The following is a 23,040-nucleotide window of genomic DNA, read 5'->3' on the forward strand; positions in this document are numbered from 1 at the left end:
ACTTTCTTAGCTACAATATTTTTCAAAGCTCAAATAACGGACTCATACATTTATACTCATTCATACAGCTTTACACTAAATAGCTCAATGCATCAAACAAATACTGGACACGTAGTAACAGGTAACTGTTTTACGGGTTAAGCTGAATTCCATCCAGTTTACTGTGTCGTTTTCTGTGATGAGAGCAGTGGAGGGGACCCTGCGGTTGGCTGGTGGTTTTGGTTTCCGTTGGTTTGTTGTGTTTGGTCGCTGGACTCTGCACAGAGACGGCAGGGCGAGCAGCCGGATGGGTGAGAGGGGGGCTTCGTTCAGTGGAAGAATTAAGGCGTTTTAGAAGACGATAAAGACGACACTACCAGAGACAAGGACGTGGTTTGTTTTACTGCATCCTGGCTTAGCTTAGTTTTAACCGTTTATTCGCTGTTCGGCCTCCTGGAGCTTTAAAAATGGCTTAGCGTTAGCTTCACAACATCGGAGCCGTAGTAACGAGCTGTAAGCTAGACAGCCGAAGCTAGACAGATAGCTATGCTAGCTAAGTAGCTAGCTATCAGCTGGCGGATGAAGATGCAGACTCGCACGACTCGTTTCAGCTTAAGTTAAATAGCTAGGGTTAATTTAAGTTATTTGTTTGTAGCTCGCTAAGCTAGTTGTTGGTTTTGCTTAGCAACCGGACGAACGAGCCCGGTTTTAGTTAGGCAGTTAGCGGTAGCTAGGTTATCAGTTCAATTCGTCGAACTTGGTAGCTAGCTAGCTAGTTAGCTTAGCTTGTACGCCAGTCAGCCCCTATGGAGAGACTTAATACGTTTGGTTGACAAGTATTTACTAGCTACCTAACCAACAGCAGCAGCAGTTTATGTAATTAGTTAGTTAACCTAGTTTAACAGTTAGTCAATGTACTGCTTAGCTGTAGTTTATGCTAGCTTGCTATCGCAGGGATTAGCTAGCAAGTGACACTAACATTTGTGTGTGTGTTTTCAGTTAACTAACTAGCTAACCTAGCTAGTTAGCTCAGAGGCAGCAGTCTATGTAGCTTAGCTTAGTTAGTTAGCTGGCTAGCTAGGTTACCCTAGTGCAGTTTAGGCTAGCTCGCTGTCGCTGGGGTTAGTTATCTAGCTAGCAAGTGACACCACCATTTGTGTATGTGTGTGTGTTTCAGCTAACCTAGCTATTAAGTTAACTAAATAAATAAGTACGCCGAGGTCCTCCTAGCAAGCCAGGTTAGCTAACTAACTAACTAACTAACTAGGATGGCCACGGCTTCTGGCTTTTCTGCCTCCGGCGTGAATGGCTCCAGGAACGGGCCGTCGCTCTTCTCCTCCTCCTCCACCGCCTCGGCCTCTGGTATACCCGGCCAGGCGCAGCCCATGGTGGTGGTGTGGGAATGGCAGGACGACCTAGGTTATTGGCGGCCTTACAGTGGCCAGGTGAGCTGCTACATCGAGCAATGCCTTCAGCAGCAGCGGGGGGCCAGGGCAGGTGGGCCCGCCGCCACTAGCATCTCCCTAGGCCAGACCGACCCCAGCCTGGCAGCCTATATCATCGACATCCCGAGCCTAAAACAGTTTCGGCAAGACACTGGTAAGTCAGGAGCTCGCAAACATACAATGTGGTTCTGTGTGTTTGTGTTGTCATGTTTGTTAATTTAAACTAGTGGTCCCCAACTCTAAGACTTTGGAGAACGTCTAAAGCAGTGTTTCTTTACCACTGGTCCTTGAGACCCACTGCCCTGTTTATTTTACTGGTTCACTGGTTCATCGGCTTTAACAAGCCACGTTTAACTCAATAATAGGTTTCTACTAAGCTCACTTGTTGGATCAGGTGTTGGGTGGCTAAAGACTATTTTTCCCCTGTCTTGCAAACTACAGCTCTGGACAAATAAGAGACCACTTAAAATGACAAGTTCTTTGATTTTACCAAATTGAAAACCTCTGAAATATAATCAAGAGGAAGATGGATGATCACAAGCCATCAAACCAAGCTGAACTGCTTGTATTTTTGCACCAGTGGCATAAGGTTATCCAAAAGCAGTGTGTAAGACAGGTCTAGGAGAACATACCAAGATGCATCAAACTGCAAATAAAAAAAATAAATTCCATCAAATATAGATTTTTGAACTCTTAAAACTGGTTTCTTTGCATTGTTTGAGGTATCTTTTTTTGTTATTTCAGCCATGTCTCATGTCCCATGTCTGCAAATAAATGCTCTAAATGACAATATTTTTATTTGGAATTTGGGAGAAATATTGTCCGTAGTTTATAGAATAAAACAACAATGTTCATTTTACTCAAACATATACCTATAAATAGCAAACTGAGAAACTTATTCAGAAAATGAAGTGGTCTCTTAATTTCTTTCCAGAGCTGTATAACAAAATCAATATTAAAGTTGTGGTAAGATGAAGGTTAAAGGGCTTAAAATCATTATTGATGATGGTTCTCAGGCTTGGTCATGGGACCGCTGTTCTGCACATTTTAGTTATTTACCCTTGTGGGGAGTGTGTTAACCACTACCTCATATAATCACACATACATCATGCAAAAGACTATGCTGTTCATTAAACACTGTAACATAGACTATTAGTAACGGTTACATTTTTCCTTGTCTTTTATCCATATTGTTTCCACTGCCATCAAGAATTTGCTGACTAACAGGGTTGATACATTTATCTGTTGGCTCATCACTGTTTCTTGTACACCACTGAATGTTTAACAAAAATCTATAAGTAGTGCTTCATAACTCTCTCAAGACTTAAGAAGTTTGTTTCAAGTTTGTTTATTGGATGCAGCATGTATGGCAGGTGACAATTGTTATTGTCTAGTAAAATTAGTCCAATTTAGTCTATTTAAAGTAATAATGAGCAAATTATATGTTGCTAAGTGTCAAGTTTTTAAACATAAAAAATGCTAATGCATTGAAATGTAATGTAAAGTTCAATCTCAGCTGAGGTTATTGTTAGGTATTTTCAAACGATACCATTACTTCAACTCAGTTAAATTAGGGAGTGTGTTGTAATTTCCATTCACTTAAATAAATGTCTAATGCTTAATCTTATTTAGTTTATTTGTGATATCTCTGTTTTTTCTGACTTGTAACTATTACATTCCAGCTCAAAGAATTATAAAAAAAAAACATATGTACTTTAGTTATTATTTCACAAACATTGATATTATGTCAGTACTTATGTCTTCTTTTCCCTGATATTAATATTATTATAGTGACCGTTAAGACCCTCAAAAAGAAACTGAGCTAATACACATCAGAAATCACAATGCTGAATTTTCCATGAAGTCTTTAATAATTTTCCTTTCCATTAAATCTGTGAGTCTGGTGCCCCAGTCATGTTTTACAGTTCTCTTTTTGCTGTTTTTATTCTGGGTGTGGAATGGTGGGGGCTTTTGACACCTGTGTATTGTGCAGACTGAACAGGATGAGAGAAAGGAAAATAATACCAGGAAATAGGTTTCAGATTCAAACAGGAAGATTAGGGTATTTAGTAGATGTCATACATACTGTATCTGAGCAAACAAAGGGCATTATCAGAGTCACAAGTTCTGGTCTTGTAACAAAAAATTGCTTGTGTCAACGTGTATTAGGTCCAATCATGTATGTTCACTATTTTGCACAGATTAATGTTTTCTCTACTTAGAGTAGATTGTGTTTTTGCCAGCACATAATTAAATTAAGATGCATAAATCCAAAATTCTGTCTTCTGATAAAATGCAATTATAGATATGTGAAATCTGAGTGATTGCATAGTGCCAAGCTAATACTATGCTAAAAGCTCTAGTTGGACACTTGTTGTGAGGCCAGCATGCCAAAGCTGAGACAGCCATACACAAATGTTTTGTTCTATGGGATATTTCAAGTTTAGAATAACCATAACTAAGTAAATTGTGATGTTATGTAGTCTGCTCTATAATTTTGGTCTCAGTATTGGATCATCTAATTAAGGTCAAACATTTCATTTCCAACAGGAAAGATTCGCTCCGTACGCAGAACCCTGTTCCCCCAGTCTTCAGCTCTGGGCAGTGGCGTCTACTGGGAATGGGCTAATGATGAGGGTACCTGGACAGCTTACGAGACGCGCACCTCCATCCTGCTGGAGCATAGCTACCAAGCAGGACAGGCCACAGCCGACCTAGGCCCACATGGCTACAACTACATTGTGGACCTCACAGCTCTAGAACAGGTTAATAAGACCTCCAGCTTCCGCCGGCACGTCCGCAGACAGGGAGGTGCCCCCTATCCACTTGCCTCGGGCTCTGTCATCCACACAGGTCCGGCCTGCACCTGTCAACAGTGCCTGAGCCACAGCAGTACAGCCGGACCCATGCCCAGCCGCTCCCGACACTCATTCTCTGCTGGCCAGGCCACCCGACCCAGCCTTCAGACCCCGCATGGCAGGGCGGTCGGAGCCAGCCCATCGTCTGTGTACTCACCCTATCCCAGAAGGCCTTTGTCCATGGGAAACATGTCATGGGGAGGCCCCTGGAGCCCAGCTGCTTCTTCCATGGCGCAGCCTCCAGGACCACCACCGCCCTTCTCATCTGCTGCAAACTTTTCGTCCTCTGCAAACTTTTCGTCCTCTGCAAACTTTTCGTCTGCTGCAAACTTCTCACCTTCTGCAAACTTCTCATCCTCTGCACACTTCCCCTCTACTGCGAATGGCTTGAGGTGAGGCTCTGGTCAACTCTGAAACAATGTTTGCTACTTGTATGATGACAGTCTCTTTGTTCTCTTTATTTTAGGTTAGGTTAGGTGCTATATCTAAACATTTTTTTTTAAGTTTTAAGTTCACTGAAGAACTTAAACATTATTACTAACATTTTCTGAGAGGCATCTAAGAGCCATTTAACTATGATTGATGAATCAAATATTCAATTGAATCTTTGAGTTGTCATTGTTTTATATTAAGCCATTGTCTTTATACTTAATGTAATGAATAACATTTTGCATTTTTTAAAAAGATTTTCTTACTGCAACCTTAAATAAAAGATTATTTAAAATATTTTAATTTCTACATTTTGTAGATGTTATGTCATGGCATTGGTATCAGGGGATGCGTGACAGATTGGCCCCGTACTTCCTATATGAGTAGATCCTTAATTCTTAAACTTAGCAAAAATGTATTCAAAAATGCAAGATGTTATTCATTATATTTTTAGCCCAAAATAGACTTAACTTATTCCAGCTTTGCTCAGCCCTGTTCCTACGGGACTCCCAACGCAACTGATCAGACTAGTCGGCTTGTTAACAGCTCATGACTGAGCTAGTCTGCATGTTAATGCAGGAAAAGCACTAAAATGTGCAGAGCAATGGGTCTTCAGGACCAGGGTTGAGAAATGCATGGGGGTTTTAGTTCAGTTTTTTGCACCCTATTCACACTTGCTTTTTTGGGGTTGCTTTTTGTTTGCTTATACATCTATGCCAGGTAATTAGCATTGTACCTCATTTGATTGTCTAGCTGAGGTGTGGTTGGAGCTGGAACAGAATAAAAATAAGCAGTGACTAAGAACCAAAAAATAAAGCCTTGCTCAAGCCAGGCAATGTTTTAGTTTGTTTTGTTTTTTGCTCCAGCTTGTACTTTTACCTGGTACTTCACTTGCTAATGACCTGGGTTAAGCTTTGCTGGAAGAGCTGAAATGGATTTCAAGTATGGGGATGACTGGAATATAGTATTTAGCAAAAGTAGAAAGCTTATTGACTGTACAGTTCAGCTTTTAAATTTTAGCTCAGGCAGTTGTATTTGACTTAATGTGCCAAATTTCCACTCCTACTCTTAAGTGACATTTGATGTGCTGATTTTCCCTTATTCAGCTTCTTGCTTTGAACTTGTTTTCTGAGGACATACCTTGTGTCCATGGATTTTTTTTTGTAATTGTCACTGTGGAAGTTCCCCTGCGGAGAGCGGTTAAAAACACACACAAGGAGGAAATTAGGCTTTTTGTGACTTGTCAGGGCTTTTAGGTTTAGTGCATCCTGTGTTCATTTCCTCTTGTTATACTCAGCTAAAGTGGGTAAATTGTAGTAATTTTGTAGTAATAATTGTTGTCAAAGAATGAGACAAGGTGGGAAGATTACACTTTACTTTGCAGCAGTGCTTTCACTTTATCAATGGGAAATTACAAAGTTAACAAAGAATTCCAAAAGATAAATAAGAAATCCCCTTTTCTGATGTCATTATACAGAGACTCAAGCCCATACTGAAACAAGAGTTAATCAATTAAACCATTCCTTTGCTTCTTCCTACTTCTTTATTTATCCACTTCATTCTCCATCAGACCATGTGATGTGTGTAGAAGCGCTGATAATGTCTGTTCAATTCCTGCCAGTAACTGAGGTCTGGAACAAAAGCCAAGCTCAGGAAATGTGGAGAAAAGCAGGGCTGTAGTCATTGTTTGGGGTGGGAAAGGGAAGCCCCTGATTTACGCATCCATTGTTTGTCTTCCTCAAGGCAGGGTAAACTGATAACCAGGAAGAATCTTTTTTTAGAGCTAGCTATTTTAGACGACTACAGTGTCATCACTTAGTTCAAAATACACAAGCAAAAAACAAACACTGGACAGTAACATTTTTTTCATAATGGAGTATGTCAGAGAAATGCCAGCCCAGGATTTTACTGTGAAGTTTCCCCCAACCTCATTTTTTTCCATAAAGGCATGGATGTACGTATGTTGCTACACTGAGTTTAAAAACTGATTTTATTTAATTTTGTCTTCTGACTATCTCTATTTGCCAGAAATAATCATAAGGAACATTCCATAACAATTTTAGCTGGAGTAAAGATGGTTATATGAGCTCTGTGAAGAGTGATGATTTGAGTGAAGCGAAGTAAAATCATTGCAACCTGATGAGACCAACAGAAAATGTATCCTGTGTGTGTAATCTCAGTTAGTTTTGGTGATCTGATTTAACTCTGGCATGCGTTGACTTGTGATTTTTTTTCTTTTCACAGCATTCCAACTATTCCGTTACAGTTAAACGGCTCCAGCAGTGTGAGCACAGCCTTGGCAGGTACAGTACACCCACCTTTGCAAAACAGCTTTCAAATGTGTGCATTTGATTTTAGATCCTCAGTATTTGTGTTTTGATGTATTAACTTTAAGCAGTAGAAAGGTTTCTTGTGGGTGTCAGTCAGCGAGTGAACCAGGCTGGCCCAGATGTTCCTTAAAAAGTAATCAATCGTACTGTGTAATAGGCTTGGTTCAGATATTACTATACGAAAAAAGGAAAAGTGAAATGAGTTTCCTTCATCTTATGTAGGTGTTACTCTATTACATACTCATAGATTATCAACCCATATCTAATGACCTGTATGTTATGTCTTTTGGTTCTAGACAACAGAGTGATAACATACTATGATGGTAGTGATGCAGTTTTTTTATTGTGTCTGTACTGGGGATTTCAGATGCACGTCTCCGCAGTGTTATATGTGTACTATGAAATTAGCCTAAAGGAGGTTGAGATGCACCACATGGAAATAAAGGGTCCATTCATTCATTGTTTCTTCCAGTATTAAGGGTATTAAAAAGGTTTTTTCCTCTTCAATTGGAGTTATTGTCACTACTGTCCAGGCCAGACTTTCATCAATTTTTTTGGGAGAATTGCTGTGAGGATTGCATTTACAGACAAGAGCATTAGTGAGAATAGGAATCCAGACAATCACCACTCCACCTCATCCCCAACCCCACAACTCATGGCAAAATCGTATTTACTGTTCTTTCGGCAGTACTTCTTTACAGGGAGCAGACAAGCAGTGTGTGTGTTGTTGTACATCTGTGTCAGCATCAATGAATGCAGCTTAAAATAGCTGAATGTGTTTATTAGAAGGGGTGTCCAAAAACATTTGAGCATATATTATATATGCAGCTGAACTACCAGAAAGTTAAAAATGCAGCTCCATAAAGGAGGCAGGAGCACTGAGACAGACAGCCGTTTGCAACTCTCTGTGATGTACTTGAATTAAGACCTAGACTTTTTATCTGAGGCCCACTTGAGTGAAGTCAGATTCGCTACAAATGTTTTTTTTTTTTTTTTTTTAACCTTCATTTAAATGCAAAAAGGGTCAATTGCAAGTGCTAATAAGAGCTAAAATTCTAGTAAAACCTACAAGAAATGAACATGGACCAATAGGTAGCATTGTTTTATTCTGTTCTTAGATCCCACTTTGGATAATTATTGGATAAAAAGTAGTTTTCATTTATTCAGATTGTAATGCACACATTTTAATACAGTTTTCCCAAAATTTAATTTAAACTAAAGCAGTATATCATCTTATTGCAGTATCACAGAATATTACATTATATTGAATTGTAAACCATGTATTATGTTGTATATTGTAATGCCCAGTTCATGCCAGTATACAACTCTATCTGCATGAGGCTTAGTATAATTTCCTAAAACATTACAGGAAAGGCTCCTGAGTGATCAGAATTATTTTTCAGTTTTTGTAAAAGAGGTAAACATCAGTTTTATATGCTAAGGAAGGGAGAAACTTTTTTTAAACTAAATGTTTAAATATAATCTTTAGCAAAACTATTTTTTGCAAAATTAATTTAGACAGATTGCAGTACACTAAAAGTAAGAGCTGGGGAAGACCTTGCTTCTCTTTTTTCTACACCATAAAAAGAGTAGTTACTTGTCACACAGAAGATGGAAGAACCCAACAGAGTATAGGAGTCTTTCACCTGAGAAAAGCAGTATAAAAACACAGCGAAATGCAAAGTGGAGAAGGAATTTATCATGAATATTTTTCCTCTTATGCCGACAATGGGTAATGGTTTTCATCATCTATTTAAAAAAAAAAGAATTTGAATAAAAGTCCAATACAAGAAAAGTAACAAGCAACATAACTAAACCAGTTGACCCAAGAAATTCTTCAGTTATATGTGGATATGGCAGTCTGAGGTCCACAACTTCATTCAGCTTGGTTCCTACCAAAGTTTCAATCCTGTTGTCACTGTGTTTCTGTGTGATGTGGAGGAGAGGCGCATAATCACTGTTTCTTCCTTTTTAGTGTTTTTGTTGACCAACATTCAGTATTAATTTAAGTTAAACCTCTAAGAGGGTTGGACAGTAGTTGTTTGAAAGTAAACAAACCCCCACAAATGCTTACTGGATCTCAAATATAAAGAAACTGAATAGTATCAGTTGTAAGTAGCACTATACAAATCAAAACTTGGAATAGAATTGACTAGTATTCAGTGACTGGCACCAAAATAAATCCCCATCTCGCGCTTTCATCAGAGCATGCCCCCCTCACTTGTGGTTGGCACTTTTTTGGCTCATCACTCTTCCTCTCCTCCACTCCTCCTCTTCCTCCCCTCCCTTCCCTCTTCCCTCCCCCCCTCCTCCCCGCATGTCGTCTGCCTGGGCCTACGGGGCTGGCTGTCCAGGCATGGCTTCCATTTTGATGTCAGCAGCAGGACTGGGAGTTCGCTTCATGACCGCCCCCTCCTCTCCCCAGCGCGCCTCCGGCAGGCCCAGCAAGCCCCAGGCCAGCTCCGTTAAGAGGGCAAAGAGACAGCCCAGGACAGGTAGCTAAAACCGTGCCAAAACCCAACTCAAACCCGTCTTCCCCCCCCCTCACGCCAACTGTCCCTGCTGCCCTCCCCTTTCCCTCTCTCCTCAAAACAATTCTGCTGCTTGCTCTAAATGCTGCGTTCGTTTTTTTTTTTGCACCATTGAGAGTTTATAGGTTGCAGGATTTGTGCAACTCTCATTTTCCTTAAAATTTTCAAGTTATTACCTTTTTATGTGTCTGTTATTTTATGTGTGCTTAGTCCTGGGTTTGTGTACTGGGTTGCTGGCTTGTACCATCACTGTCACTTCATAATACTTTCATTGCACACTATGTTTGCATTATCACAATTCCATTGCCATCTCATGCTTGCATCATCACTGTGGGTTCTTGTCTCGGTGTGCTGCTCACTACACGTGGTTCATGTCTGTCACTTAATTGTCTAGTCTCTGGGACTAAACTTCACATTGGATTTTGCATTAGCTGTCATGTGAGAACTGCATTCTAGCGCACCTGACTTACTTTCTAAAGCTGTTTAGGGATGGGGCAGAGACGCTTGAGGTTCACACAAGACTGACACTTGCAAGCAAGCCTAACCTACTGCTACTTTTAATGTAAGCTAACATGAATAACCTGTCAAGTGCATTTCACTCTTAACACAGTCTCTGTGTTGGTTGCTGACAGTACTTGAGCTGTCCCAGAAATTGCACTGGAGATGGTGAACCCGATTAAGGCCCCAGGGGACCTGAATCAGAGCTTATTATGTATCAGGTCCTCGCTATAGCTTGACTAATACTCTGGGAAAGTGATACCAGACAATTTTCAGTAGTAATCACATTTTCTTTGGAGCCAATTATGCGTGCAGAAACCAGATCTGGCACAATTAGAAACCCGGCAACAATTGGCATTGGGCGAGCAAAGCATTTTCCCAGAGTACAGCCTGCTGAGCTAATTTCTGTCTTGAATAATATTGCCCTGTCAGTGGCATAGCTCTGTTTACTACACAGGGACATGTTCTGTTTATGCACGGTAAGTTTTATTTTTGTTTGTTTTTTAATTTGATCTGTGTGTGTTCCATACACTTATTTTGTGTTAATATTTCAGTGCAGTGATAATTAGGTGACTTAATGCAGATTAAGAGGTGGTGTGGGGATACTTCGCTTTTGGTACAGGAAGTAATGATTCAGTAAAGTATTTTTGTTGTGTGTCCTCAGGCGGCGTGCAGAAACCTGAAGAGGTCATTAAGAAATACATGGAGGAAGTGCCTGTTGTTCCTGATGAGGTATGAGATATAGCGCTTATCTGTCTGAACACGTGTTTTATTTCCACCCATTTTTCAAAGCCTCTTGTTCACTATTAATAGAAATATTTAATCTGCAAGTTTTATTTAGAGTTTGTCCTCCAATGCAATTGTGCAAATCTTGTGTTATGTTGTCAATTCACATCTGTGTCCTTCTGTGTCTTGAAAGAAGGATTATTATAACTTGATCTTACTTTAAAGAGCCATTTCTGAGAAAACTAAGACACAAATTCTGTTCAACTGTCTTTTCAGGACTGCATCATTTGTATGGAGCGCCTGTCGTGTCCCTCCGGTTATGACAGCCCAGCAGAGGGCAGCCAGTCCCTGCAGCCCAACACAGTGGGCAAGTTCACCAAATGTGGACACACCTTGCACATGCTCTGCATGCTGGCCATGTACAACAACGGCAACAAGGTAGGTCCCTTTCAGTTAGAAATCTGATATTTGTGCCACTATACTGTTATTTGTAGTGTTTCCCTTATAAGTATAAAATAACAAATTTAAGCTTTTTGTATGGGAACATGTGGTTTTGTACATCACCATTCATTTTAATTGAGAAGTGGTGTTGTTGGTTAATGTCGTATGTGTCTGCAATCTTAACGGTAATCAAAGTCATATAATCATATGTGTCTCAGATCGGGAGTTTGTAATTGGTGCAGGACAAGGAGCTAATAGAAACTAAACATACATGAAGATGCAGCATATGGGTTTTCTTCTGATTTTACACTGACAAAGCACTGTTTTAGGAACACTTATGCGCACTTATCATTCAGAGAAAATCATACAAATATGGTTAATCAGTTTCAGGTAATGTTTAATCAACCACCAGAAATTGTGTTCTCTGTTTTTTTTTGTGTGTCATGATTGCTGGTACCAGATGGGCTGATTTGAGCTTTTCTGGAACTGATGATTTATCAAGATTTTCAGCACAAATGCTTCTACCAGAATAGTGCAATAAAGGAAACAAACATACATTGAAAACATAACGTGATGTATATTATATTTAGAAAGTATTTGACAATTCTGTTGTAGTGATTGCCTTGCAAAAAAGGGATCAAATACCTGGTTTAATAAATGTATGTTTGTCTGCATATGAATGCTTTGTAAAGTTAAGTGTATTTTAAGGCAAATTAAGGTCTTAAATAATTCCACGTGCCATCTCTTTTCCCTTTTAATCAAAGGACGGCAGTCTGCAATGCCCCTCTTGCAAGACAATCTATGGCGAAAAGACTGGAACGCAACCAAAGGGCAAGATGGAAATCTATAGCATCCCCCAGTCACTACCTGGCCATCCAGACTGTGGCACCATACAGATAATCTACAGTATTCCACCTGGAATACAGGTTTGTAGTTAATTTAATACCTGTTTATTCAGTTCAAACAGTTTTTTATAGCTTATCAGTTTTCACCTCGTAGAATTGTGAACATGTTCCGTTATGTCTATCACGGCATTTTCTGTTCACGGCTGCTGACTTATGTTGAAGTCCATAGATCAAAGCATGTCCACATCGCCCAGATATGATTCATCCATGTAGTGATCTTCATGACCTTGGGTGAAATATGTATGCTCAATCATGTCTGGGTTTCTTTGTTCTCTTGTCAGGGTCCCGAGCACCCGAACCCTGGCCAGCCATACACCTGTCGTGGCTTCCCGCGCTTTGGCTTCTTGCCTGACAATGACAAGGGCAGAAAGGTATGTACTGGAGGAAACAAAAAAATAAACTTTTTCGTTTACCTTCTTTAGTGAGGCCATATTTTAGATTCTTACTCTGATAGCTATATAATTAGGGCTGGGTATTTAAATTTGATACCAAAAATGCACAGACCAAAGCGCCTCAGTACTACCGAGTACCGAAAGGTAAAAAAAAAAATGGGTTCCTCTTTTCAATACTTTGCGTGAAACATACATAAACAAGTGTGCACAGCATGCTTAAAAAACGCGACAGAGCCCTGGTGCACACAAGTGGAGAGCACGTGCAGTGAGCATGTTTACGTGATCATTTAAATTGTCAACACACCACCGCTGTGCCAAAATCTCAGCCGCTCGCTCGCTCTCGCAATGTCTCTCCCTCTCACTCACTCTGTTTACACATCTCCCCCTCCCTCCCCCGCACCCTAAGATATTATAATACAGTAAAAAAGCTCTGATCTGTCTGACCTAAACCACACTACACTATTATTACTGTCCCCTCAGAATAATACAGGGAACTAGCAGCATAAAAATAAAGAATCATGCTTATAATTGATAATTATAATTCATTTTAAGTGATTGACATGTAAAGAATTCTTAAAACTGAAATGCATAAAGCAAAATGCATTGGAAAAATATTTTTCATTTAAGCACAAGCAATAACTTTTGTACTTTTGTACTATGTTCAATAAATCGTCACAAACATGCTCGCTGTTTGTTCCAACAAGATCCAAAAAGATGCACTCTCTCATGATGACAGTATGAGAATACAATACAAATATGTTTAATAAACACAATTATCTATCGTTTTTGTATTTTTGGGTTACTACTTAGGAAAAGGTATTGAAAAATAGTATCGCTACCGAATTCAAAGTATCATTTTGGTACCGGTATTGAAAGTTTTAAAACTATACCCAGCCCTAAATATAACATACTGAGAAAAGAGATGAGGGTATTGAAATGCTGCTTTAGAGCAGTGTAATAGAGTGAGCGTTTATTTGCTAAGGTCCAATCAGCTAAAGGGTGTGTGAATAAGGGCTGTATCTTTTAGTCAAATCAAGACTCTCCTCCAAGGTCTGCTGAGTTAATTAGCTAATCAGTTTCCTTCTTTAGCTAATTGCATGCGGAATTACAATGATTACAGAGGTGCAAGTTACCAGGACACCATAGCTTTTGAAAAATTATGTAACAAAGCAAAACTTTAGCTTAATTAAGCTCTCCACTCAGTATGTATTCTTTTGAGCTGTTGTGAGAACAGTTAATATTTCTTTTCTGAATAAAAACTCAATAGGAGAAGAAATAAAGATCTGAAAGCAAGTAATGCAGGACCATTTCTGCTGCTGCATCCATCATAAAATACAGAGCTGTAAAGATGGATTTACACGTTTTGTTTCATGAGACAATAGGTGTATCATATTTTGTTGCTGTTTGTGCATTTGCTCTATTTCATGCTCCTGGCTTGCCAGCCGCGGCGAGTGGGCACTGACCGTTTCTATGGTTACCGTCTACAGGTGCTGGAGCTGCTGAAGGTGGCGTGGACGCGGCGGCTGATCTTCACCGTGGGCACGTCCAGCACCACGGGGGAGCCGGACACAGTGGTGTGGAATGAGATCCACCACAAGACCGAGATGATGTCCAACGTGTCGGGCCACGGATACCCTGACCCTAACTACCTGGACAATGTGCTCTCTGAGCTGGCTGCGCAGGGCGTGTCTGAGGACTGCCTAAAGCGAGATACGGCGAGCCAGGTGCCACCAGGCTCGGCCATGTGAGCCTGACCAAGTGGCTGGACAATGCAGCTCTAGCTGCAAAATCTACGCAATCATAAACCTAACTTGACATTGAAGTCATACTATGTAAGGCAGGGGTGCGATTTTGAGCATGTGGAAATGTTTGGTTTTAGCATAAATGGAGAGAAGAGCATGAAGTAATCTCTGGCATATCTATATTAGTGTATCTATATTTTACAACGATTTAGAATCCATCAGAAGTGTCCATGTGGGTTAAACATCAGAACTGTCATCAGAGTACTAATCCTACTATGTTGCTGCTGTTAGTTCAAGTCTTGTATCTCCAAAACAGCAACGTTACAGGAGAAGGATAAAACCTTCTTAACTTCCGAATTAAGTCAATGTAAAAGTTGATTCTGCAGCAATTCTGTTTGTCTATTTGACAAAATTTTAACACTAGGTAAAGAACAACTGCCAGATTCACATTAACAAAACGTCAAAAACTGTAAAAATGGAAATACAAGATCTTTGTCATACAGTGACTATGCACATATAATATGCAGAAACAGGGTTTTCATGGTGGACCTCTTTTGTCAGTTGCGCTCCTTTACAATCATATTGTTTTATAGCAACTGTTGTTTTACATAATACTGGCAAAAATTATATTTCTATTTAGTGTGATACGAATGCATGCAAAGTGCATTTGGGAAAATATCTAAATTTAAGGTGCATTATTAGGTTATGGTATTAAGGTTTTTATGCTGGATCAAGGGTCAGTCACAAAAATTCTATATTTTTTTCCAACTTCCCTTGTTTCACTTATTTATAACAATAGTCCAGCCAAGGTATTAGAGCACTTAAAAGTAATAATTTGTCCCAAAATCAAATAAACATTATTTATTACTTGCTTCAGCCAAAAATGTTTGAAATCTGAAGTTTGTTTAATTATTTTGGAACATGAGATGATACACTTATGTTGCTATGGTCTTACCTTTGTAAACATATGGACAAAAAATAGATAAATGGTGGGAAGCCATTTGAGTAACTGGAACCACAATGTGATACTATTCATCTCATGTTTAAATGTTGTGTAGCACCACAAAACAGAACATTATGGGGATAAATATAGTTCCATTTAAAAAAGTTAAAAGTTCAAATAAGCTATGTTCATGACCAATTTGGACATGTATTTACTGAGGCTAATGATTGATGATCTGAATCTAGTGATTTTAGCAGCATTCTCTGTCTCAAACTAAAAGGCAAACTTGTGATATCTAATATGTCTTGGCTGATTTATTGGGGTATGCGTAAGAAGCTTAAACATCTTAAAACAGGCAAGGTGATTGGCCCATAGATACTGATAAGGTTGACTGCCTTGGTATGAAAATGTGGTACTGAAATGACTAAGTGAAATTCTAAGAGAGTCTTTAGCATAGAAGATATTTCACTATATAACTTCTTCTAACTATAATTGCACCAGTTCTCCATTAGATGTCTTGTGGAATATTCTACAAAGGAACAGATTTGCAGTCAGAGCATGGACACATCATCATCTCTTCATTAATTCTGGTAACCCAAATGTTTCTAAGTGCTCAAAATCTGCACTACGCCTTGCTTGGTACATCTCTTAAAGGTGAAAAAAGGGACCCATTCCTAATGTGCTATACAGTACGAAGTTGTAGTCTTTGTAAATGTGTGTGAGTGTGGCCGATGTGCTGAAGGGTGGGGGTGGGGGGGATTTATCCAACTTCCATCCAACTTCCACGTTTTTTTCCAACTCCAACTCGGAAGCGATCTGCATTTGGGAAAAGGATGTGTTGCATTCCTCATATTTACTGTTATGAGAGGCAGCTAGAGGTTTGGGCTTTGACCATGCAATTTTATGGTAGCACTTTAGCATTTGCGATCCAGTTAATCATAAAAGGGACTTCTGACGTCACCTTCAGCTGCAGACTTTGGGACAGGTGGTTGTCGTTAAACAAGTATTTGATGAAAGAAGTTGCCTCGGTCGAGGCTGGAAGGACCTCTCTGTGTCCAATCCAGGCATGGCATGCATTTTATTCACAAGTTAACAAGTACATCCTGAAACTACTGCTTCCAATCCAACTTAAGAATCCCTCTGCAATGGAGCTCTCTAATGTGGCACTGCTGTCAAGTGTGAACCTCCAGTACTAGAATTGATGACTCCTTTTAGAAGCCACTTAGCATTGTGGGGGAAAAAAGATGATAGTACAGTATACTCTGTAATTATTGCACATCAATGCAAATAGTTTTTACAAGTACTATACGAATTGTATTACAAATTAAAGGCACTGTTTAAAAATTGCAGCTATTTTAATTTATGATTTTTGAACAGCTTTTTTACAGTTTGAGTTCTAGTGTTTTTCAGTTCTGGGTTCACTTGCTGCTACAATGTTTTATAACTGAAAGCACAAGGGAATTAATTATTTTGTTAGTAAATCCTTTATATTTGTACTGATAGCATTTTTTTTTTTGCTTATGATTGTTTTGTCCCTGGTATAAATCACTTTCAACAGTACTTAAAAGCTCACTGATACAGTACAAATGTGCCAATTCTAATACTATACTGAGCCTTCCTTTTAAGCTATACTGGAAAGGTTGCTGTAACACTACTTGCTACTTTTAACAAGATGCCACAGTGAAAATCAGCGTTGCTGGGGAGTCACAGCACATGATGCAATCATACACAACGCTTGCCTTGGCTTTCGATTCATCCTTCATACTTACTGTCCATCTGTGAGGTTTGGTTGGGTAATCAAATGTATGCAACAGTATGTATGTATGTGTGTGTGTTAACATATAAATACACACATGCATAACATCAGCAATAAACATTAAGTCCTGCAATATAAGGTCATCTGTTTCTGCTGTAGCTATGCAGTGCATGCCGATCTGCTTCCTACCTAATGAAGAGTTACTATGTTCTCTTGGAGGGTTTTTAGAGGTCTGGATCAGGAAAGGCCCATTTGGTATTTTTATAGCCGCCCTGGACACAAGCAGTAAAGAAAGTTCATCAGAGCGGCTCCAGCAAATGGGATGAGACGATGCTTTTGAGTGGTAAGTTGGCACACACAGTGAATCCCCTGTGGGAAAGGAGGGCTGACTAAATTGATTAAAACAATGCAGCAAGATTTACATACAATGTACAACCCTAAACCAGTCAAAGTTAGGGCAGTGTGAAAAATGCTAATACATAATTGCAATCTTGTGTATATTTCTTTAATGACTTTAAGGTCATTGCAGACAGTATGAACCCAAGAAATTTCATATTTTGAAATAACCATACATTCCTCATGTTCTCTACTGGGAAAAGGACTGATGGCAGGCCAGAACAGAACTTGCTGCTTCTTCTTACATAGCCACCTCATATTAAGCTTGAAGATCCCAATGTGCATTTCTGTATTAATACTGCATGACAGACCTTCATACACAGAACCCCATACCTTGGACAGACCCTGTTTTTTGGACTTGTTGCTGATAACAGTCTGGATGGTCCTTTGTCTCCTTAGTTAAGAGTTCATGGCATCCATGTCTTTCTAAAAATATGAATATTTTGGAATGTGGAATGTTTAGGCCTCAAATGCAGGTATATACTGTCTGCAATGAAAAGTTAAATAAATATAAGAAACACTGTGTTCGTGTTTCACACACATGCATTTACTATGCCTGTTCCTTGCCTGAAAGGTAATTCTCATAATGCCTTTTAATTTGTGCCTTATTAATCAGTGGTAACCCTTGACGCAAACAATAACAGGGTCATTAAGCCCAGTTACTGTTAAAAGCTAGGTAATTTATTCCAGCAATGTGGAGCCAGGGGGAAACAGACATTGTGTAATGCTATGTATAGACCCTGTAGCCTTAAAGTGAATGTTGTAGCATCTTGTAGCACAAGTCTTGTAGTTCATAAGATGTTTGTTTCTTTGCAGAGCATGTCTACCCACTCAGAACTCCAGCTGAGTGTTCTCACTGTGACTGGTGGGTTTGTGGCTGCTTCAAAACAGGTACTCGGTGCAAGATGTGTTTATAAAGGAGGAGCATCATCTTTCTCTAGTTCAGTGATGCTCATCTACCGGGCTGTGGAAACACTACATACTTCAAATCATTAATTTTGTTAATTTAATAGTAAATTAATTTGTTACATCACACCTTTTTGTAGTTTTACTAGAGCTAGAGCTTATTTTGGAGATAAAGGTGGTCTAGGAGTGTAGAACTATTTCTGTGCCCAGTCTAGTTTTTAGGGTCTCCTAGATGAACAATGTATTTCTTGCTTCAAACACACCTGAGTCAGTTGATGGAACAAAGTAGAGAGATTGGAGGGTCCACAGGCGGCTGGTTTGGAAAATCCTGCTGTATAGTGTTCATATTGTGCGGTAGCTTTCAAACCCTGAGGTACGAACCAGGCATTCCTTAGACAATTCTCATGACCTAGGTTACATGGTAAAATAGGACACCAGTTAGAGTAGCAGCCTGTTGTTATCTTGTGCTTATCATGGTGAAACCTATTACTCAAACCTAGTTACAGTTGACACATTTTGAAGTCATAACTTATTACTGTTTACTTAAATTACAGTTTATTTAAAGCTGGTGTCTGTAAGTTTTGGGAATTAGGGCCCTCTCTGGTGAGAATGGGTAATAACACAAATCGTACAGAAGAATCATTTTAAACTGGGCGGGTGTGATGGCGTATAAATCCGACTCCAGTTTAGAAACAAAATAATATAGACTGCTACTTTACCTTTTTATTCTGTGGTTTAAAGCAACAGTATGTGAGAATGATGGCTTCTCCCTACAGTCAAGAAGTTTGGTTCTTTCCTTGAGCTACCAAAAAAGGGTACACTTTACACATGCATTTCTGGACAAGCTGAGAGATACAGAAGCAGCATCTGAAAGTTAAAGAAGCATGTTGAGAAGTAATGTTCAGGTTTTTCCTCTAATATGACTTAATATGTGGGTTACACGTCTTCATACAGTTCTCATGAGGAATGTAGGTACATCACAATGATTTTGAAACTTAAATGAAGAATTTTTCATTGTAGATGGTTTAAAACAGTTACAAAATTTGACATTAAAATGTTTACATTTTTCCTGATTAAAATTAAAGTAATATTTTTTTTTATTCTCTCATCCACATAATGTGATTAAGATGAATGCCCTAAATGAAATGTCTGGATACAATTTGGGTTTGTTTTTATGACCATATATCATATTCATAGGAGGAATGGAATCTAAAATCTTATTTTTAGGCTTATTACACTTAAGCTGCTTTGTAAATTCCAGTATTTAGTTACCTTCTTTAGCATGCCTTCCTTAACATACATGCAGCCAGAGACAATGATCAGGGCCATTGGTACTACTTTTTCTCTTGAGAATTGGTGGGCAGTTTCCACTGCCTTCCTGCAGAGGGCAGTGTTGTACTGCAAGATTTGCTCCAGTTCAGAGAACTCTCTGCTCCTCTCTGCTCAGAAATAGCCTTGTGTTGTATTTTTTCCCCTTGGTTGAGGAGACCCATGTTTTCTCAGCTGTAAACGCTGTCACAATCGTGATAATGTCTCACAGCAAGTTGTTGCACCTATCTGTCATATTTAAATAAGCAGCGTCCGTGACAACTACAGAATAGCGGTCCACTTCATTTGCTTAGGCCTGTGTAATGACGTTTTACCTGTGAAATGATGTTTCCCTGGAGAACATATGGTATCTGCTGCAGAAGCTGATAGCTTGAAGCTTCTCTAGTGTGACTGAGCTATGTTGTGTTGTTTCTTTACTTTGAAGTAGCATAACAGTATATGAAAAAGGTGGAAGGTGTGAGAATCATTACATTACATTGAACAGTATTTAGCGGATGCTTTTATCCACAGCAACTTACAAATAAGGATGTACATTAGCAATAGAGGACATGGGAGACAAAAACATTTTTAGGCAGGGTCTGAAGGAGGCCAAAGGAAATAGTGGGATAGAGAAGGAGAGGAGGGGAAGAAGGAAATGAGGTTAGAGGTAGGTGGTTAGTTTGTTAGGGGTGTTAGGAGAGTAAGTGCTCTTTAAAGAGCTTGGTCTTCAGGAGTTCCTTGAAGGGAGTGAGAGACGCTCCAGCTCTGGTAGCGGTAGGTAGCTTGATTTTCCACTTTTGGGGAAATAATGTAGGAGAACAGTCTGAATTGGTTTGTGTGAACCATAGACTGTAAATAAGTATGAAAAGTGAAGCTACTACATCTCTCACGCCCTCTGGTGGCTGGCTCCAGTACAACTTTTAGTAACCCCACCTATTTCTATGCATTTAAATGGGAAATAATATAATTTTTAATCTAATATTACACATCCAATAATTTTTTTTGGAAGTTGAGTTATGTACATTCTGCAAGCCAACCTTGTATGTTAATAAACCCCAGTGTTTTAGTATTTACAGTTAATCCTTTTTATTGGAGTTACTTTGTGAAGTGGTGTGGTGATTGACAGCTATGGGCAAGTTGATTGACAGGTCGCCTGACAGCGTGAACGCTCACCGCTGTGTACTATAGACTGTATGTGGCTAAGTCGGAGGGGAGCTCACAAGTGGGGATGTTTTTTGCCATCAGTTTTACTCTTTACACATTGCTGAAGTAAAGCAAAGTCATTAAATTGTTATTAAATTAAATTGTCAGTATTAAATTAAATTGTCAGTAAATTGCTGTAACAAACTAACGAGGAAAAGTTCTCTGCAGTTTGATGAACAGCGGGTCTGCTGGCTGTGTGCGTCACTGATACGGGTGGAGGGGGTCTCAGACATTTGGGCAGTTAGACGACCTCGCCGCCTCATTTTGGCTGGTTGAAGACCAGGCATGCTGCTGTGTTTTGAACCATCTGTAGTAGCTTAACTACACATGCCTGGAGGACCATTAGAATGGCAATGCAGTAGTTGAGGTGTAAGAGATGGCCACTGCTTGTACCAACAGTTGGGTGGCCTGTTGTGTTAGAAATGGTAACATTTATCTGATGTTATATAGTGCAAACTGAAAGGACTGAGCAACTAAGACCACATAGTTTGTAAAAGATAACTGGTCATCAACCATAACCCCCAGGTTCTTAGCAACCTAACCTGTGTCGGGGAGAGTGAGAGTGAATCAATGGTAATGGTGAAGTTGAGTTGAATAGAATGGAGTCATTTGCGCACACAGTCATTGTCTTCTTCTCTTACATGTGAAAGTTACGGTGGCCGAGAAAGCCCAACGCAGTGCAAATTGAAAAGCGCTGCAAAAGCACAAAACACATCCATCAAAATTACAACACAGGCGCAGCAAATAGAAAAACGCGCTGCAAAAAGAAAAACGCGCTGCAAATAGAAAAACGCGCTGCAAAAAGAAAAACGCGCTGCAAATAGAAAAACGCGCTGCAAATAGAACCACAACACAACGGAAGTGAGTCACAACACAACGGAATTTTCCCGGGGGACCTCAAAAGATACTGTACCAGCTGCGTCTTCAGTAACGTCTCGGACTTCACAATGTGTACAAAGGACAATAAGTGGCAAACAAGGCGTTTTGTGAAGCAGAACTTTTAATAATATGCACACAACCGTGGTAATCACAGGTAATAAACATAACTAACTTTTCAGAAGCTTGTTTGCCACTTACTGTCCTTTGTATACAGCTGGTACAGCATCTTTTAAGGTCCCCCGGGAAAATTCCGTTGTGTTGTGACTCACTTCCGTTGTGTTGTGGTTCTATTTGCCTGTGTTGTAATTTTGATGGATGTGTTTTGTGCTTTTGCAGCGCTTTTCAATTTGCACTGCGCTGGGCTTTCTCGGCCACCGTAGAAAGTGGAGGTCAAATCAGTCATGGCCAAATTCATCTTGTTATAAAGCACATAGTTGCATAGAAGTTGAAATAATTAGTGGGCAGAAAGATCTAAACTTCTAAACCTCCTTCTCACCAGTTTGTAGACTACAAAATAAGTATGAAAAATACATTTCTTTATTATAATTTTTTTTAATTTATGTTGACTTCATTGCAGACAGTGTGAACCTGTGATATATTTTGTAACTATTTATCCATTTGCAACCCTTGTTTTACTCAAAGGCAAGAAAAGGTCTGTGAACTTTTTGGAGTTTCATGGTTAATATGAAGATATTTTTTGGTGTGTTATTTTTTAGGCATGTTCTATTTGTCAATCCCATTGAGTTGGATAAAGATCAGATTTAAAGGGGCTGGTTTGAGTATTTCTAGACCTGCTGACATCATGGGATTTCTAACAGTCTTTAGAGTTTGGATACCCTTGGGGTTTCAAATTACACTTTTTATCCTTTTATTGAAACCATGTTTGAATTCAAAAGTATTGTGTATTAAAAACTGCCTGGCCAAAAAAAAGTCGCCACCTGGATTTAAGTAAATGATGTGGGTTTGCTGCAGTTGGTCAGGTTTAGAGGTGAGGTCAGCTGACTGCCTGAATATACTGAATATAGACCAGGTTGTTCCATCAATGGATTTCTTCTTACCTGATGACACGGCCATATTCCAAGATGACAATGTCAGGATTCATGGGGCTGTGAATTTATTGTGAAATAGTGATTCAGGGAGCATGAGATCATCATTTTCACACATGGATTGTTCCCCACAGAGTCCAGACCTTAACCTCATTGAGAATCTTTGGGATGTGCTTGAGAAGACTGTGTGCAGTGGTCAGACTATACCATCACCAATGCTGGAAGATCTTGGTGAAAAATTAATGCACTGGATTTAAATAAATATTGTGACATTGTAGAAGCTTATTGAAACAATACCACAGCAAATGTGACCTGCAATTAAACTAA

General features: G+C 39.4%; 1 protein-coding gene across 2 annotated transcripts; it reads left to right on the forward strand.

Moving 5' to 3' along the window:
* The first annotated feature begins 29 nt into the window (after nt 1–29).
* dtx2 (deltex 2, E3 ubiquitin ligase) lies at nt 30–16,566 on the forward strand. 2 transcript variants are annotated; one of them, XM_007245249.4, is made up of 9 exons: nt 30–1,578; nt 3,975–4,674; nt 6,956–7,014; nt 9,396–9,536; nt 10,735–10,802; nt 11,073–11,234; nt 12,002–12,163; nt 12,424–12,513; nt 14,022–16,566. In XM_007245249.4, exons 1-9 carry the CDS (start codon nt 1,248–1,250, stop codon nt 14,280–14,282), a joined length of 1,974 nt encoding a protein of 657 aa, XP_007245311.3. In that variant the 5' UTR covers nt 30–1,247; the 3' UTR covers nt 14,283–16,566. The 2 variants fall into 2 exon arrangements, with proteins under 2 accessions (XP_007245311.3, XP_007245312.3); XM_007245250.4 differs by lacking the exon at nt 9,396–9,536 and having other exon boundaries at nt 32–1,578.
* Nucleotides 16,567–23,040: the final 6,474 nt, after the last annotated feature.

This window comes from Astyanax mexicanus, chromosome 1, assembly GCF_023375975.1.
Source record: "Astyanax mexicanus isolate ESR-SI-001 chromosome 1, AstMex3_surface, whole genome shotgun sequence".
In the NCBI taxonomy this organism is placed as follows: Eukaryota; Metazoa; Chordata; class Actinopteri; order Characiformes; family Acestrorhamphidae; genus Astyanax; species Astyanax mexicanus.

Coding starts and splice junctions, on each gene's coding strand:
- dtx2 (XM_007245249.4), top strand. CDS start 1,248: ATGGCCACGGCTTCTGGCTTTTCTGCCTCCGGCGTGAATGGCTCCAGG. Junction 4,675..6,955: donor TCTACTGCGAATGGCTTGAG/GTGAGGCTCTGG, acceptor TTCTTTTCACAG/CATTCCAACTATTCCGTTAC. Junction 12,514..14,021: donor ACAATGACAAGGGCAGAAAG/GTATGTACTGGA, acceptor TACCGTCTACAG/GTGCTGGAGCTGCTGAAGGT.